This window comes from Amphibalanus amphitrite, unplaced genomic scaffold (genome assembly GCF_019059575.1).
Source record: "Amphibalanus amphitrite isolate SeventyFive unplaced genomic scaffold, NRLGWU_Aamphi_draft 000012F_arrow, whole genome shotgun sequence".
NCBI classification, from domain to species: domain Eukaryota; kingdom Metazoa; phylum Arthropoda; class Thecostraca; order Balanomorpha; family Balanidae; genus Amphibalanus; species Amphibalanus amphitrite.
The window spans coordinates 1,609,226-1,627,334 of NW_024881508.1; the positions used below are offsets into that span (position 1 = coordinate 1,609,226).

Below are 18,109 nucleotides of genomic sequence, written 5' to 3' on the forward strand. Positions count from 1 at the left end.
GCCTAATTCGGAATGCGAACCATGTTTCTACGATTATTGAAACAATTCCTGGTCGGACTCTGGGGAACACCGAATAGCTAGTACTTTGCACTGTGTGAATGTTTTACATGGGTCGGTGTAAAAATAACCTTGTCTCTAAGCTCTTCATCGTTAGTTTTATTTTCGTTTCTTTTTTTCCGCCAGCTGACGCAGCGCTGTCGAGTCCTCTCCTAGCTCAGCGCGATGTGCCACCTCGCTCAGTCCCGCCCCACCTCTCACCCTCCCCTCTGCTCCGCTTCAGACCGAGTTCGAGCACCTGCTGAAGCGCGTGACGGACGCGACCGACGTCGGCGAGTCGGTGGCGCACGTCGACCAGCTCATCAAGGAGCACGCCGCACTGCAGAAACGCTGTCTGGTACGTGCTGATTAATCTCGGGGGGGGGGGGGGGGGTCGTCAAACGCTGTGTGGCATGTGTGATGTGATAATCATTCGCAGGGGTGACGCCCAATAAAACGCTGCCTGCCTTCGAAGCTATAAGACAGGACAGGGATGCGGTTTTGCGATTACTGCTCGTAGTCGAAACACTTGGTCGTATCAAACCTCGTCTTGAATATTCTCACTGACGTTATGATCTATCATTCTTAGTACGTATATTCTCAAGAATATACAACTTTTACTTATCACCTACCAGTATTTCTGCCGAGTATCAATCGCTGGATGTTAGACTGTATCAGCCATACAGATGTAGTATATAGATACTCCCACATAGCCCCCGATCACCACTGCCCGGTTTGGATACAGCACCACCCAGCTGTCTGGCAGCCGGTGACCCGGAAGGGCGATTGTCTCGCGTGTCACCGGTGCAGTCATTCGCGTAACGCCCGTGTGAGCGCCGCCACCGGGTCTGGCTGGGTGATGGGTCAGCCACAGCTGTCAGAGGCTGAGACAGACCGCGCTGTTACCATGTGAGGCGGCTGGCGGACAATCGACAATCGGTCCTGTGGGTGATGGTCGCATATATGTACCGGTCACGCCCACTGCAGATCCTGGATACTGGTCCCAGGTCGAAATTAAAGACGGTGTAAGATAAGCCGTGTTTAAAGCTATGTATTTGTGAGGCTGGGGAAACGCACTGCATAGGTAAATACGAGATGAGCCTAGCTTTGACGCTCGGTAACGTCTTCGCGTAAATTATGTATAAATCGGCCCATGTGCTCCAATTTACGAAACAAGCCCTAAGACGAAGCGGAAGCTCGTTGCCCGTATCTAGTGTCGACGAGTGGCTGCTAATTGGGCAATAGACGCCGCTATCTCGCCGAGGCCTCCCCGCCCGCTGAACAAAATGAGCTCATTACGTGCTAATTAAACCTTGCGACACGGCCGGAAGCCAGAGAATGACTCCCGGTGGGCGCTACTAGGCGTGATATTGCTGACCGGCGGACATCAGCGGCCGGCAGACCCGGACGAGCAACTTTTGGTGCTTCTGATTAGCATGCGGAGCTTGATGACCACTCCGCGATGGTGGGGGGATGTTCCGGAGCGACCGGAGAGAAGCGCCTGGATTTAGACCACTTAGGTGGCGCACTTATTTGAAATCGTACTAAATCAATCCCTCGCTAGCTAGCTCTACGTATTTATTGTTCTAACAGTGTAGCGTCACTCACCACCCATAATCCGTCCCCTGACCTCTTCCTCTCTGCGACCCCCAGGAGACGCAGCAGCAGGCGGACGACCTGCAGTCGTTCGGCCGTGACCTGCAGCTGACCCCCGGTGACCTGGGCTGCGAGGGTGTCGAGGCGCGCTGCGCCGAGCTGCGCCGGCTCGCCGATCTTACCTCAGACAAAATGCAGACGCGCGCCCAGCTGCTGAAGAAGTGCCGAGATCTTCAGGAGCGCGTGGAACGGGTGAGTTTGTTACGTGTGGTGCAATGGATCCGGTTGTAATATCAATGGCTTCGACATGCATGCCGCCCGTGCCGGGCTTTACTCTATTGAAATAACAATACAGTCAAAGCACTTTTTATAGCAATGCTAACTTTAGGCATTTCAACCACATCCACTAATCCCTTTCTCGCTCCTCTTTCCTGATTCCTGCGACCTCTGACCCCATACTACCTTTCGTGGACACTGTCCTGACCCATTTAGTTAGCATTATCTAACACAATCTTACCCTACATGAATGTCCCTTATTGCCGGAGTTCTACCGCTACTTAACGCCCCCCCCCCCCCCTCCGTCCGCCAGGCGAACGCGTGGTGCGCGCTGGGCGTGGAGCTGCTCACCTCTCAGCAGATCGAGAAGTGCTGGACGGCGCCGGAGCTGGCCGAGCGCGCCCTCTCCGAGATCGACTCGTTCCTGGGCTCGGCGGCCGACCTGCACCTCCACTCGCCGGTCGAACTGCGCGCCGCCTTCCAGGACGTCAGCACGCAGCAGACCAAGGCGCTGGTCCAGCAGGTAAAGTATATAGAGACGCAGCAGACCAAGGCGCTGGTTCAGCAGGTAAATAGTAGAGACACGCAGCAGACCAAGGCGCTGGTTCAGCAGGTGAATAGTAGACACACGCAGCAGACCAAGGCGCTGGTCCAGCAGGTAAGGGAACGGTGGATCAAGGCGCTGGTCCAACAGGTAAGACACGTCAGCACGCAGCAGACCAAGGCGCTGGTCCAGCAGGTAAATAATAGACACACGCAGCAGACCAAGGTGCTGGTCCATAGGTGAGAGACGTCAGCACGCAGCAGACCAAGGCGCTGGTCCAGCAGGTAAAGTATATAGAGACACAGCAGACTAAGGCGCTGGTCCAGCAGGTGAGGGAAGCTTGGCCTGTTGGACTGATACCTTGGTCCAGCAGGTACAGGAAGGCAGCACGCATTACTGATAAAGGCACTGGTCGAGAAGGTAAGTGATAGTGAGAGTCAGCATGCGCAGACACCAGTCAGGCAGAGTATGGTGGCGGCCCAGTTATAGGTTAGGGTGCTGGACGATGGTAATTCCGACATTCTTCTGTCGCGATTCCGATCTGAGATCGGTGATTGAAGTCTATACCCTTTCTTGTCTCTGTGTGTTTGACTGTACTCCCAGCGGGTGGGCTCAGTTAATTTGTGGTCGTCTGGGTGTCTCGTGTGTTCTGTGTCGTCTCACAGTCGCCGAGCGCTGTAAGTTCTGCCGGCTGCACATTACGTGCTCCGGATTGATGCTGGTCGGACCCTGAAGTACCTACGGTCTGGGGAGACGGGGTCGTTAGTGGTGTTGGGACTCATTGAACTCGCTCTGAGAGCCGCTAGGGCAGAGACACGGCCGCTATTATGAGGGCCTGTGGTTTCGACAGGAACAGTAAAGCTACCGTTGTTTGGAAATGATGTAGGCTCTGCATTGACGTTGCTATGGTAGGTACCTATATGTAAGCTAACCATTGCGCTCAGTGCCCTGTCCTACTACTTGAACGACTGTTATTTGAAAGGACTTTCTGTTAAACATACGCGCATTAGCCGAACGTTTGTTTCTTTGATCCAACCGAATCTGAGCCAAGAGCCCTGGGTGAGTCTTAGCTGAGCTGTCGATATTCTGAGGTGGCATCCTATTCTGTTAGTCAGCGTTATGTAGGTTTGTGTCGCTGCCGAGCGCAGACAGTCGTGAGTTCACCTCCCCATGTCTCTGCCGACAGGTGCTACAGCGCATTGATGACGTTCAGACCATGTGCGACCGTCGGCGGAACAGCCTCCAGCGGTACACCGCTCGACAGAGGCCCGTGCAGACGGTCAACCCCGAGCCGGCCGTACCGCTGGACAAGGTCAAACTGAGGTCACCCAGGGGCACACGGCGGGCTCGGCGCAACGGAAAGGTCAGGACGAAGGCAACTGGTATTGGTGTGAAACCAGGGACTCAGGTGGAGGATAAGGACATTTGCTGTATGTGTTATTCGAATACTTTAAGCCAATGCTGATCTCCCGTCTTGCGTTAAATGAAAGGTCAACGGAAAAAGACCAATGGAATTGGATACTTACTTGTGACCCAACGTCAATATGAAAACCGATTGCAATTGTCGCTCTCGTTAGAATTTCTGAAGCTGTGAAGTTATGACTATCGATCATGAAGTATCACCGCTGCTGAATATTTCATCCCTCTCCTCTCCAACTCTCTAGTCGTCACCATCTGACCCCACCTCCCCCGTACCACAGGAGAACGTCAGCCCGTCGAGTGCGGAGGAGGTCGAGTCGCGCGACCCCGAACAGCTGGCCGCGCGGCGGCAGCACATTGTCACAGAGCTGCTGGACACCGAGAGGACCTACGTGGCCGAGCTCAACCAGATACTCAAGGTGAGATGACTAGGAGTGAGATAGGTAGAGGGTGATTTGTTTGTTTGTTTTGTTGGGTTAGGCCCTTTCGGTCCAATGAGACCATTTCAGAGCCGGGAGGATGATAGGATATAGGGGGAGACATTGGTCTGGGCAGGCACCCTAGTGAGTCGCCGGGGCTGAGCCCGTCCAGAGGACAGGCCACCCAGCCCCAAGGCACTCACTGCACCCGGCTACGGGGTGCGCTCCCTCGGGAGCAGCGGTGCCGCTCCAAGGGAGCAGCCCGCATGAGATAAAGTTGCCTGTCCAGCCCGGAGGGGGGTTGCGGCGTGGAGGAGAAGGATATCGGCAGTATCCTGAGGATAGAAGCACGGAACGGATGGTAGAGGGTGAGCTGGTGAGATGGGGTGGTGGTGTGGTGAGTGGTAGATATAGTGAGCAAGAGACATAGTGAGTGGGTTGGGTGAGGTGTGTGAGAGGGTGAGCAAGTGAACGTGTGAACGGGTATTGAGGGAGAGGATGGGATCGTTGGCGCCTAGCGGTGGAGTGGTGAGTGGATGAGATGGTAAGGTGGTGATCTGGTGAGCGGGTGAGGTAGTGAGCAGGTGATAAGTAGTGAGTGGTGAAGATGTGATACGAATTACGCACAATGATGCATTTGTTTGTGCATTGTCGGTGACCAAAAGGTCGCACCGGTGTGGCCTGTCGTTTCGACGGCTGGTTAACTTGCGGTGAATGCGTTTTATTCCGTCCACGATGCATTGCACAAGCAAAGAAATACGAGTTTAGGGGAGTTAAGTTGCTGCAACATAGCTTCAAACACGAACGTTGCACCACGTACTACGTAGTATTTCTTCAAGGGCGAGACAGCCACGTAAATATGCTTCTCAGCCATGAAGCAATGCAACTAACTAATCACTTGATCTTAAGAAGGTGTTGTAGAAGATCATGACTATTGTGTAATCCGATGTTTTAAGCCGACTATGTTAAGTCGCGGCAGCGTCTGATCTTGCAGATCAGACCAAGGCTGTGTCCTTGTATTATATCCTGTTTACCTTCACGGTTCACAATGTGTCGAACCTGGACCTTAGTTTCTGCCACCATGATCCCTGCTTCCAACCCTGGCCAATGTCTCTGATCTACCGACAAAGACGGACGCCTCCAGACTTCTGATCACTGATTCCAGCATCAGCTAGCTCTTTCTCTGACCCTCAAACCCGCTCCCTGCCCTAACTCTAGCTTCTGAGCACGATCTACCCAAGCTACTGAATCAGACCGATGTCAGCGTCTGAACCTACCGAGCTCGGGCGCTGTGAGTTCAATTTACCCCCAGCGCTGACCCCGACCCTCATCTCTGACCGTGACCGCACCGTGCCCCCACAGGGCTACCGTGACGAGATGCTGAGCTCTGAACTGCAGCAGCTGATGCCCATCCAGCTGTACGGCAAGGCGGACGTCCTGTTCGGTAACATGGAGGACATCCAGCGCTTCCACAGCTCCGTGTTCCTGCGGGACCTAGAGGAGTGCAGCTCGGCACCCGAGCAGATCGGGGAGTGCTTCGTGGAGCGGGTCAGTGACGGCTGGGTGTGCGGGGGAGAGGGTCCGTCACTCGAGTGGGGCGGCAGGGTGATCCTGCGGTAGGGTGTGTTATGGGTTGTTTCTAGCTTTGATCGATCGGGTTCAGAAGCTGGGTGGGGCTTGAAGGGCGGGTCAAATAAGGGGCTATGACCGTTTGAAAGTACGTTACCTGGAGGACGGAAGAGTGTAGGGCTGTACTGGACGGGTCGCTAGGCAGCACTTGGGCTGAACGGTGGTGCTGTGTACATAGACAGTTCTGTAGTTCTAAGACTATACTCTCCCGGCTGAAGGAAGGCCCACAGAGGAACGGACGCTTGGCGGCATGGTCGCTTTGAATGCGATCAAGCGGTGATAACTGGTCAGCTAGCACTTCCGAAAGGGATGTCATAAACGTGGGCCGTTCGGGCCAGATGGGTCATTTCCAGGCCTGATGCGGGCATTCAGGGATGTATTACCTCAGATCTAAGGTCGTCATAAGACCTCACCGTCCTGACACACGGACATTTGCGGAACCTCTTAGAGCCTGTAATACTGACCTGCTGATGTGCCTTGACAACTAACTTACCAGGTGACAGTTCATACGCCTGACACGTTGAACGTTTCTTTTGAACATTTACCTTTGCCGATGTTCTGAGCTGCTTACACAGTACAGCTGACCGCCCCTTGCCCTGTCACCCTTCAGAAAGAGGCGCTGCATCGTCTGTACAGCGAGTACTGTCAGAACAAGCCGGCCTCAGAGGACCTGCGACGCCAGATCGGCGACACCAACTCGTTCTTCGTCGAGTGCCAGCGGCGGCTGCAGCACAAGCTGCCCCTGGGCGCCTTCCTGCTGAAACCCGTGCAGAGGATCACCAAGTACCAGCTGCTGCTGAAGGTGAGCCGCTGAGCGTGCCGGAGGTGCTGTGTTGCTGGTGGTTCACGGCAATCTTAAAGTGACGCGTGAGGCGGGGATTGTTCGCAAGTTGCATTGATGCTGAGGTGAGCCCTTCATTCAAACGGGCCAAATTCACATTAAAACTGTCGATTCTCAATCAAAAGTTGGAACAACTCTCATAACAGGTCTGTTTCCATGGACCGTATAGATCCAGTTGTTGATATTGAGATAGGATCGATTATAATATTGCATAATATTGATAATATTGCGATTTGAGGATCAATAGCTGAAATACACCTGGAGCCAAGTAAGTTCGATCAAAGAGACTCTCACGGCGTCCCGGTGAGTAGCAGCTTCGTCTGTCTTTGTGCCGGATATAGCCCGCTACAGTCACGTGTCGGTCGGTACGTGCCGATGAGCCGGAGGGCTGAGCGTGTGGGCGTGGGCCGCACTCCCACTAGAGCACGTGCAGACGGCACAGGGGGAGGGTGGACGGTGATGAGACGCGTGCCGGCTGTTGGAGACGGGAGGTGGGCGGAAACGGAGCGACCGTGAACGCTCGGCCTACTACAGAAAAATCCGGCCACGGGGGTGGTATTGGTGCCTGCCACCGGTACTGGTAGCACCCTTCAGATGTGATGAAAATTGTGAACGTGATCGGCTTTGCTGAATGGGTTACGTAACTTCCGTTCGCTCCGAAGCTCTGTTCGCAAAGCCGTGCTATTTTATACTTTGAGACGGCGTCAACAAACTTCAATCACATTACAACTGGTCGTACTGAAGCATCTCCCTGCCTATGAATGTCTCATGACTTCGAATGCATATTTGATCGACGCTGAGCATCCCTGGATACGGCCCCGGACAGTCTCCCGCTCACCCCACTGAGACCCTACCTCGCGCCGTTGCAGGACCTGCTGCGCTGCAGCGAGGACCCCGACTCGTGCAAGCAGCTCACCGAGGCGGTCACGTGCATGCTAGACGTGCTGAAATGTGTCAACGACTCGATGCACCAAGTGGCCATCAGCGGCTTCCCGGTAAGTGCCGTTCCGAACCAGATCGCTTCTGATGTATGCTTTATTGTCGATAATGCCGCCCTTGATTTAGTTTTTGAGGAGGTTGTCGCCTTGTGGCTTGTATGTAATGCGTGGTGTTCGGCTATGATTTATCAAAAGTACCGTTTATGCATACAGTCGATGATATTCATATTGTTTTAGAAGTTGCTAAGTTGTATGTCAAGCTAATTTTTTTTTTCGCCAAAAATGATGTCGATAATTGAAACGGTCAAGCAACCATATCAAGCTTTTGTGCGTTACAAGATTCTTAGTGCGTTATAAGTGGCTACAGCCGCATATGATAGCATATCTTTCGCATTTTTTCAGGGCAACATCCTGGACCTGGGTCGGCTGCTCCTTCAGGGGTCGCACACGGTCTGGATCGAGAACAAGAAGGACCGTCTCCGGGACCTAAGGTGAGTGAACTTCGGAAAATGCTCTGCAGGACGCGGGTATTCCCTATCTTACTTGTTATTAATTCGTGCCATATGTTATTACATATAGTCGCGTTCCATTTAGTTTTATTCAAGGCCCTAAAAACAGTTTAATTGTTGAACCGTGTTATGAATATGAGTTGTAAGGCATCGTGAGTTTTTTCTTTGTTTAGCAGACTTTCACTGATTTATGTGACTTCACCGACGCTGCAAAGGCTCGTTCATTTTGCCTGGTTGGTTCTGCTCACCGTTTATGCCCCGTTTTACAGATTGAAGCCCCGCCAGCGACACCTGTTCCTCTATGAGAAAATGATTCTGTTCTGCAAGAAGAAAGGCGGCGAGAGGCCCCGGTACAGCTTCAAACATTGTCTCAAGGTAATGTAGATTACACTGATACAATCCGATTACCGTGCTGGGGAATGATAACGTGTTTGTCCGGCATGGAGTGTTAGCTGGCAACACACCTACCTACATCGTGGCTTATTTTGGTTTTTAAAGACCATGTAATTCCCGTCATTACACAGTACTTCTCCTGTCGACAAATAGGTGCGTACGGAAAACCCAAGTCATATCGTTTACTTAATGCATTGTGCAAATGTGCACTCAAACCGTGATCCATGTGGCTCCAGTGTGTTGTGACGTGCGTTTCCTCACCGTACTAATTAGTTCCCGTGCTGCCCACCAGATGTCTCAGGTGGGGCTGACTGAGACGGTGAAGGGGGATCCGAAGAAGTTCGAGGTGTGGCTGCCGGGCCGAGCCGAGGTGTACACCATTCTGGCCACATCGGTGGACGACAGGGAGACCTGGGTAGGTGCCGCCGGGGTGAGCGCCATGAGCTCCCTAAATTGGTGGATATATTATCAAGGGAGACCTGGGTAGGTAGCGCTGTGAGTGGGCCGAAGTTAAGCTTTTTTAGGTCTAACGACTGGCTCACTGAAGTGGGAGGAGGTTGAATGTTTCTAAAAAAATGTGTATTAATTTGTCCATGCTTGGCGATGTTGTCCTATCTTCAGATAGGGAAATAATCAAACGACAAACGACAAACGATGCCAATGCCTGTCGGTCATCTGTTCAGGCTGGTAACGACTCTCCCTCTGGGCTGACGACCGTGCTGACTGTGTCCACAGGTTCGGCAGATCAAACGAGTGTTGATGGAGCAGCTCGAGTTCCTCAAAGGAGAAAATATGAAACAGTACAAGGTCCAGAAGGGCAACAGCATGGGCAGCAACGGCACGGCCATGTCGCCCACCACACACAAGTGGGTAGATAATGGATTCATTTTTGTATTGTGCCGTTTTCATAATGATGAATCTGGACGTGTATCTGGTTTAACTTATGAAACTGTCAAATATGAACAGAAATAAGCTTCCACAGAATATCTCCTTATAAGGGAGCTGTGACAGGACAGGACCCATGAAATCGAAATAGTATTATAGCTGCTTCCATTATTCATTCCATTAGCATTAGTCTCCCGCTGTACACCCATCGGTTCAGTCTGAGACCTTCCCATTCCCTCCTCAGACCGCTGCGTCAGACGGCCTCCTGGGAGAACGGCTCTACGGACTCGCCGCCGGGCGGTGTGGCCGGCTCACGGGGCCGTATCCAGAGTGTCGACTGGTCGCCGCAGACATACGGCACGCCGGCAGAGGACGGCTGGAGCAGCGAGTACAGCAGCGACGACGACACCTACCCGGACAACGGCGGACAGGTGCGGAACCGGCGGCGGCGGGCAGCAGAGGGGTGTCTAGTCTAACGTTAGGAGCTGAATTCCAAGCGTCAGGGATCCAGAGCCCAGGGCCGGTGTCGTGAGACGGCTGGATGGAGCCTTTCAGGCATTATTTGGCTGGTGTGAATGGTGCATGGTGTGGTTTAGTTGATGATTTTGCTGTCAATAATCCCACGCATTTGTTTACTGCGCCCTGACAAGCGATCTACTCTAAAAACAGACGAATATCTCGACGTCGCCTCCTGCGCTGTCTCTCCAGTCCCTCTGACTATAATGCTGATTCCACAGCCCCTCTGACCGTCCGTGTCCTGACCGTTGATTCGCTTCTTCTCCCGCCGCCAGTACAACCGTCACAGCCGGTTCCTGGTGCTGGCCGACTACCAGGCGGTGGGCCTGTCGGAGGTCTCTCTCAGGGAGGGAGACACCGTGGAGCTGCTCAAGGTCGGCTGTGCCGGCTGGTGGTACGTCCGCACACCAGGTTAGTGCGCCGCGCCCCGCCGGCAGGGAAGGGACCGGTGGCCCGCGGTCGGTCACACGGGCTGGCTGGCTGCCATTCAGTCAAACAGGGAAGTGATGTCGTGCCTCGTGGTCGCATAGTTATTTCAGCTGGCTGTTCTTATGACTAAGTTCACTTGTGAGGTTATTTTTGTTTTGGGGATGTTTGAGTTTGCACATTACAATATATCTGTAGTGCCTTGCTCTCGTGGATAATAATCCCATGAACTACCTGGTTACGATTTCGTCTACATTCTTCAACTGTCCCGTACGCTGACCCATGAAGCATACCTTCCCTCTACCGGCTACAGGCGTGGCCACCGAGGGCTGGACGCCGGTCTACTGACCTGTAACCCATACCTGACCTGTAACCCATACCTGACCTGTAACCCCTTCTCCCGGTTACAGGCGTGTCCACCGAGGGCTGGGCGCCGGCCACCTACCTGGAGCGGCTGAGCAAGCGGCACTCGTGCGGTTCGCCATCCGTCAGCTCGGTGGAGAGCGGGGTGATCGAGATGCGGCCGGCCGCCAGCCGAAACTCGGTCGCCTCCAACCTGAGTGCCCCCAGCGAGGTCGACGAGGACCTCAAGTGAGCGCCGGTGGGAGAGGAAGACCGCGCCGGCGGCGGAGCGTCTTAGAAGGATCTCAGAGCATGGGAGACTGGCGCGGGGAGTGGCAGGGTCCGCCGAGTAGGGTTCGACGGCGAGCGTGAGCCAGTGCTTGTGTTCTGAGAGTGAGCTTCAAACATGCCAACTGGGAGGGAGGCGGACCAGCGGATGTGAAGATAGAGCGACGATGGACCTCAGGAGGCGCGATCCGAGGGTGGAGGCTTCCAGTGCTAAAGTTCGATTCGGAAACCTCAGGCGAGTCGCGACAACCGTGACGGACAGTCCGGTGTGGCATCTGAGAACCCACGGCTTCCTCCGACTCGCAGCCTTCCTGGGACCTGAGCGTAGCCTCCGACCGCCGGCACTGGGCGCCCATCCATGTCTTTGGTCTCGGCACGGGTAGAGGCCAGCCCCGCTCAGTCGGCCTGCTGCCGGGGGTGGCGAGGTGCGCCAGTAGACGCCACCTCACTGGTTCAGGGCCAAAGTTTTCAGGACGCGCGGTCCTGCGCCTGCCGGCTCGCCTTTCAGTCTCGTCTGCCCGTGGTCGGCGCGGACTCTGGGTGGTTCGGTGAGCCGCGAGGTGGCGTGCGGGTGCCAGAGATGGGGCGCCGCCTAGAGCTGACCTTTGTGATACTGTACAGACCGCGACCGTGCGTATTTGTGTGTTGTTGGTGAGCAGTTAACGCCTGTGATTTGTACTGTATTTGATGGTCCCGCGGCGCGGTGTCTGACCGCCGACACGCAGTATTTCCCGTCTATTCACCGCGCTGTGGCGCAGAGCGTTCACCCACGCCAGGTATTAGAACCAGGACAGGGGAGCCGACCACACACACCAGTGTCCCGCCCGCTCTGTCAGACCATTTGACCCATTGAGTGAATTGTGACACGTGTAACTACCCGCGTTTGTGACAGGCGTTTGTAGAGATTTGATGAGTTTTCTTGGATGTCCTTGAGATGCTGGAGATACTATACTCCGTCAACCTTCTCAGCTAGTTTACAGGCCTGTACATTCTCCTACTTCTTACGCCTTGTAAGAGCTTTGAGATTGCCAATAACGGCTTTTATGGAATTTTAGATGTATCCTGTCAGCCACGGTGTAAAAACAAAGCTTTAACCAAGTCATTGCGTTGTCTGCTTCACGTCTTACCAGAATACCATGATGTGAAGGTGATTGATGATGTATTACACTTGGCAATGTAATGATGTGATGTATGTCGCTCCAGTTTTCGCACAGTTGTCAACGAACACAGTGAGGCATAATACAATGAATGTGTGACACCAGTCTGTACGCACAGCTACTGAAGTGTCGTTAGCTGGGCAATATGGCCACATCACATAAACCCATGAACGTGACGTTAATGAGGAGATACGTCACAGCGACATCACAGGGACAGTGGTGAACACTGAACATCATCCCGTGGAACTGATGTAATGCATCAGTTCAGTCCACCTCCTCTCACACCCTACACTCGCCCTTCATCTTAGGCACAAGGTTCGGCCGGGACGAGGCATAGTCATTAGTCATACCGCTCAAGACAGGGGAGGCACGCCATCCTACGACCCCTTCAATGACACCCACTGTCCTACAGACCCACGCACCCTTCCATCTTTCACAGTCGCCGAGCCACCCACAGCACAGCACCAACCCCGTGCTATCACGGAACGGCACCACTCAGCACTCACCACTCACGAGACGGAGCTGCCCGACGCTCACGAGACGGCGACACCAGCGCTCAGTGCCGGGAACGGTTCCTTTTTGCTGAGCACCAGCTTCTGGTGGGCGTGGCTGATGTAGCCCTTCATGCGGCCCTCGTAGATGAGGTTAGCCAGGATGCAGGCAGTCTCGTCGGCGTCAATGTCGGCGTCGGCGCCGGTAGCCAGCAGCGCCGCCTGGAACTTGGAGATGTCGATCTGCACGGAGCCCGTCAGTAGGAACCTGAAACACGCGGTACCGATGCCTTACAACATGTGCAGCTGATGGACGGACAATGATAGGGCGGGTCATCGGTGGAAGTTGGGTGCGATATCATGTCGCAAATAGAGCCAGATCGTGAATGCGATACATGTTTTTTCATTCTAATCAAGATTAGAACAAAGCCACGGATGCCGTTTGGAACAACAGCCATTTGGAACAAACCATACGACGCAACGCTACACGCTCTGCTCGTCACTCACACTTTTTTGAAGAGGTTCCTGTATGTGATGGTGCGCAGTTTCTCCAGGATCAGGTAGATGCCGCACTTGATGAAGAACGCCTGGTGGGCGGCCATAGCGGCGGAGAGCCGGCGCGGGTTACCCTCGGTGACGGCCTTGACCACCTCGCTGAACTGCAGCAGGTTGTATTTGACCAGCAAACTCTCCTGGGGCATGTGACCCTGGAATGCAGACGGACAGACGTGTACAGCTCGACGGTAGGTGGTTGGGAGGTTGGAAAGCACAGTAACGAATAACGATCCATGATCGCAGCTCATCGGCGTGACGAGACTAGGGTGCCGGCATGCGTCATACAAGACTCCCGTACATGTGAAACAGTTCGAATCGAATATGCCGAATAGCCGTTTTAAACTCACTCCATCCGTTTAATTAGTGAAGTCCAACGGCATTTTAGAAGTTTTAAGACCGACCGAAATTATTGACCATCTCTAATCCTGTTTCGGCACTCACCAGCAGCATTTTGACGGGGATGAGGTAGATAAGAATAAGCCGCTTGTTCTTCTGGCAGTCCTTGTGGCAGCGCAGAAACGCAAAGTGCAGCGCCTCCTCGGCTGGTGATGTCAAAACATTGGGTCAGTGGCCTGCGGCACCAGAATCTCGCAAACGCGTAAGCATGACGAACAAGACGAGACATTACTGCAACATTATGCCACCATGCTCATTTCACTAAATTAGGATCATTCAATGAATGACGCACTTATGGAGAAGGTTTTGCGACATCGTACGTCCTAATACTCATAATAACGGACAACGGTCATAACACATCATATAACACACGATTTGTGATACCAAAACGACACAGATTAACATTGAATGGTTGTTGATATGACTCTATCCAATGCTGAAGCGTCCGCGCCGCCGCGGGCGCCCATACTGACCTGCCTTGTAGTCGCAGTCGAACATGGCCTTCCTGCCGGTGTAGTAGCGGTACGTCACCAGCTGGCTCAGCGAGAACTCCGTCTTGAACGGCAGCGACTCGATGGCGCGGATCAGCGGCTTGCACAGGTGCAGCTTGTTGACGCGAAAGTAGATCTTGAACAGTTGGTTGACCAGGTTCAGCATGCCCCACCGCTTCGTCTCGTCCATCTCTGCTCGCCTGCAGACGCGCGCACGCAGCGAAACACGTTAGCGAGATGGTAAACCGGATGGTAAAATAGCTGAGCACCGTCCGCCGTCACAGGCTTATACTAACCTGTCACTGCCGCGACCCAGCACTGTCTAGTTTCATCTATCTCGGTAGATGAGATTTGTCACTCCCCACTGCATATCCCTAATCCATTTCTTAACACTAGATGCCGGCAGCGCTCTTGCGTTGCCTTGGGCCAGAATTGGAGGTACGGTACTGAAGGCACACACCGGGCCAAACCACCGAAACCCAGACTGAGCTTGGACTGAACCTGAAACCAACCGAAACATCCCAAAAATGCTTGGAAGCACGTGAGATTGGTGTGAATATCTACCTACAGTAAGATATGCACGTGCATAGTTCATGTCCCAGGCACCCCACTGCAGTCATTTTCATAGCATCCTGTAGCATGTGTCTAGTTCTATCAGTGTACCGACTTTTGTGTCGCTATCTCGACGTTTCCCGTGATCAGAGGATCCATCGTCAAAACCGTTAAGCGCCCCCCGCACGCGCAGCTTGCACCCCTCGGATATTATCTCGCCGAAATGTCAAGATTCAATGCATTTTTTCTTATGACCTGCAAGTTTTGAACCAGTTAGAGCCGCCGTTTACCCTGCAGGCGTGGCAACGTACGAAGGGGTGCAATCGGCTTGCACGTGCATAGCTCATGCACCACAGAGTTTAGCTCAACCAAATGTGCACTATTTTGGAGGCCTTGCCTGGGACTACAATTGAACCGATTTTGAAGTTGATAGCTCAAAATTTCTTGGAGCCAGAGGACCTCACGTCAAAACGGCTTTCCGCCACCAGCACGTGCAGCCTGCACCCCTCGCAGACGGTGACCCCCCTGGAAACTGGTTCAAGGTGTTACCGATGTGTCCCGCCAGTGTGGCTTTGTCCGTGACCTCGGGTTGACCTGTAGCCTTGACAAAAAATTTCGTGTCACCGAAACTTTGAAGTGGAATAGCATGTGCCACGAAGCACTGAGCGAACCGAGGCCAGCATCAAAAGTTTACCTCGCCGGTGACGAGTCGAACGGTACCACGTTGGTCCCGATCGGTCCACACATTTTGACTCCAGGTCCAAAAAAGCTTGGACAAACTCACATACATACATACTGACAAACAGGCTCAGCCGAACTTTTTTTTCAGCGACCCACCAATGGGAATTTCCGGATGCAAAAGCATGCTATCGCATGCTTTTGATCCTCCAATTCTGGATAAGTCCATTCCCAAAGTGCCTTCTACTGAATACCTCTGTCACAGCTACAGTTCCACAGTGCCTTCGCTATCACATGTCTCCGTCAGTCTCTCACAGTGTCTTCGTCCGCCCTAGCTCCCGCATGGTCTCCGTCACTGTCTCTACAGCAGTGTCTCCCAACTCACGTGTCTCCGGCGCAGACACGGAAGCAGCTCATCAGCCCCTCTGCGGCCTTCTCCAGTACCTCTCCCGGGTGGCCCTGGCCGGCCCTGGTTCGCTCGGCGTCCGCCGCCGCCGCCACCCGCCTGGGACCGAGGGCAGACTCTGGTCAGAGCGATAAAAAGCAGCATTCAGAACCAGCGCCTCCGCGATTTTAATTTAAAAACAAAGCAAAGCTCACCAACGATGCCCCATCGGCCCTGGAGATACCAAAGGATCGGGATTCAGGGCGATACCAAACAAATACCCTTTGTTGGCGTCATTCCTCCTCCCGCACACCTGAGGTCGATACGCTCATCAAGTACTGTCGTCGTACCCCCCCCCCCCCCCAACTCAGGTCAAGGTACACACTAAGCACTGCCCCCTCCCCCCTCCCTCACACACTGACCTGAGGTCGAGACAGATGGTGTTCATGACCGGCAGCGCCCAGTTGTCGTCCTTGTGCGTCACAAACACCTTGGCGAAGCAGGAGACGACCGCGCTCTGGCAGCGGTGCGCCTCACTGTAGTCGTTGTTGGACACCGCCCACACACATCTGGGCACAGCGGAATCAGGTGCGCGCGTGTAACTCGACAGAAGCCAATATGGTAGCCTGGTGTTCAATAAACGTTTTAATAAAATTTATTTATCTTGAAATGTACATTGCCCAGGTCTCGCGGGTTTTATAGCGGTATGTTTTGCCCCTATGAAATTAAGTAAATTTTCGAGTATACCTATTTTCTTCGTCTTAAGCTTTTAAGGGTTAAAGATGCAATCAATTTATTCGTACACACTACACAGTACACATGCCTGCCATGATCCTCTAAAATGACTTCATCACTTCATCGTATATCGATTAGTTTCCGAGATATAGCCGGAAACGTAAAAAGGCAAAGCACACCGCTTACAACCGCGAGAGCCGTACATGTGGCGGCGAATAAGCAAAACCGGTAAACCAGGCTCTGTAAGTATAACACTGTATAATACCGCATTTGATGATCGATAAACGTTACCATAAACAACATAAGGTTGCCGCTTGACGAAGTAACTCAGCCACGCGACAAACTTCTTTGAGTCGTACGAATTAAAAAGCGGTTTAAAAGTGACAAAACGGTTGACGTGTTAAATTAAAATCCGGTAACTACGGTAACTGTATTATATGCCAACCACACAACAACAAAAAAGAAGCCAACATAACCAGTGCAACAAAATGTCAAACTAGTCACATCATCCCATTATAAACAGAAAACTTTTGTCATTCCCTATTCTTCGCCTGCCATTCGCCCTTCGCCGCCAGTTCTCATCGCCCGTTCTCCGGTTCCCGTCAGTTATCCCTCCCCACCGCCCTTCCCCGCTGCTACCTGAGGTGAGCGGCCACCAGCTCGTCCAGCGGCGAGTCCAGGACGTCCTGCACATGGTCCTCGGGGTGCTCCAGCTGCAGGCGGCTCGACATCACGTGAGGGTGACGCAGGGAGAGCAGTTCGGCCGCCTGCGGGCCGCGCCGCCGGCCCCATGCTGACGAAACCTGACCAACACAGGGAAAGCTTGTCAGACAGTGTTGAAGCTACAGACTTGGTCGGAGAGGCCAACATAACCTAGCGTTTTCGTTGTAGTTAATTCAATCTTATAAGTGTCACACCAATGAGATTACAGTTAGTTCAAGTTAGTTTTAGGTGGAAATTGCTGGTCAGCTCAACTGCATGACACAGTATTCTTACTAAACATGAGTTTCTCTATAGAATGTCTAATTATAGGAATTAACTAATGTCTGAACCGGGACAAATGGAAACTTGAAATGTGACCCTGATGAAGACTGATTGGATTTTAGCCACGAGGGAGGGACCTGCCCAATTGCCCATGCAGTATAATGCAGCATGCCAGTTGCCACCATGTTCGGAAAGCAGTCTGTCCTTGTCGGTGCCACAACTAACACACAACTGAACTTAGTTCATTATTATTTACCTGGCCCAAATAGGCATTAAGGCTCATGGTAGCCATCAGAAATGTATATAAGCCGAGACGATTACTTAACCTCAAAAATAGACTAATTAATCCTGATTTCCACCCAAACTGATTGGGATAATTATCCTAGATATCAATAAAGATATTATACTGCTATGATATGACAACAAGAAAACGAAGAAAACAAACTTCCTCTCGCCAGCTCGCGTCAGTAATGTCGGAAGTGCATAACTTTTGTAAACAAAAATGCTTTGGCAGCATTTGGCACCAAAATCACTTTTATTTTGGCGTAATTAAAACTTACGCATTTTTCTACGTTTTATTTTTCTATATTTTGTAAATATCTAAATGTTAAAGCTGTCTTTTTGCAAT

At 52.7% G+C, this 18,109-nt stretch overlaps 2 protein-coding genes across 2 annotated transcripts in view; one reads left to right on the forward strand and one right to left on the reverse strand.

The window, feature by feature from the left end:
* Window positions 1-12,315, forward strand: part of LOC122383613 (guanine nucleotide exchange factor DBS-like) — a 53,326-nt gene extending 41,011 nt beyond the window's left edge. Inside the window, exons 8-22 of the mRNA XM_043370214.1 lie at window positions 281-394; window positions 1,690-1,884; window positions 2,222-2,431; window positions 3,639-3,815; window positions 4,153-4,290; window positions 5,653-5,838; window positions 6,530-6,721; window positions 7,630-7,755; window positions 8,101-8,189; window positions 8,477-8,582; window positions 8,893-9,015; window positions 9,336-9,466; window positions 9,730-9,916; window positions 10,277-10,412; window positions 10,838-12,315. Coding sequence (XP_043226149.1) covers window positions 281-394; window positions 1,690-1,884; window positions 2,222-2,431; window positions 3,639-3,815; window positions 4,153-4,290; window positions 5,653-5,838; window positions 6,530-6,721; window positions 7,630-7,755; window positions 8,101-8,189; window positions 8,477-8,582; window positions 8,893-9,015; window positions 9,336-9,466; window positions 9,730-9,916; window positions 10,277-10,412; window positions 10,838-11,022 — 2,295 coding nt within the window. The 3' untranslated portion in view covers window positions 11,023-12,315. The remainder of the gene's footprint in view (window positions 1-280; window positions 395-1,689; window positions 1,885-2,221; window positions 2,432-3,638; window positions 3,816-4,152; window positions 4,291-5,652; window positions 5,839-6,529; window positions 6,722-7,629; window positions 7,756-8,100; window positions 8,190-8,476; window positions 8,583-8,892; window positions 9,016-9,335; window positions 9,467-9,729; window positions 9,917-10,276; window positions 10,413-10,837) is intronic.
* On the reverse strand, window positions 12,200-17,984 carry LOC122383273 (PCI domain-containing protein 2-like). Its single transcript, XM_043369540.1, has 8 exons — window positions 17,738-17,984; window positions 17,137-17,300; window positions 16,185-16,331; window positions 15,763-15,882; window positions 14,130-14,347; window positions 13,702-13,802; window positions 13,213-13,412; window positions 12,200-12,973 (listed from the first exon to the last, which is right to left on the reverse strand). Exons 1-8 carry the CDS (start codon window positions 17,771-17,773, stop codon window positions 12,748-12,750), a joined length of 1,212 nt encoding a protein of 403 aa, XP_043225475.1. The 5' UTR covers window positions 17,774-17,984; the 3' UTR covers window positions 12,200-12,747.
* Window positions 17,985-18,109: the final 125 nt, after the last annotated feature.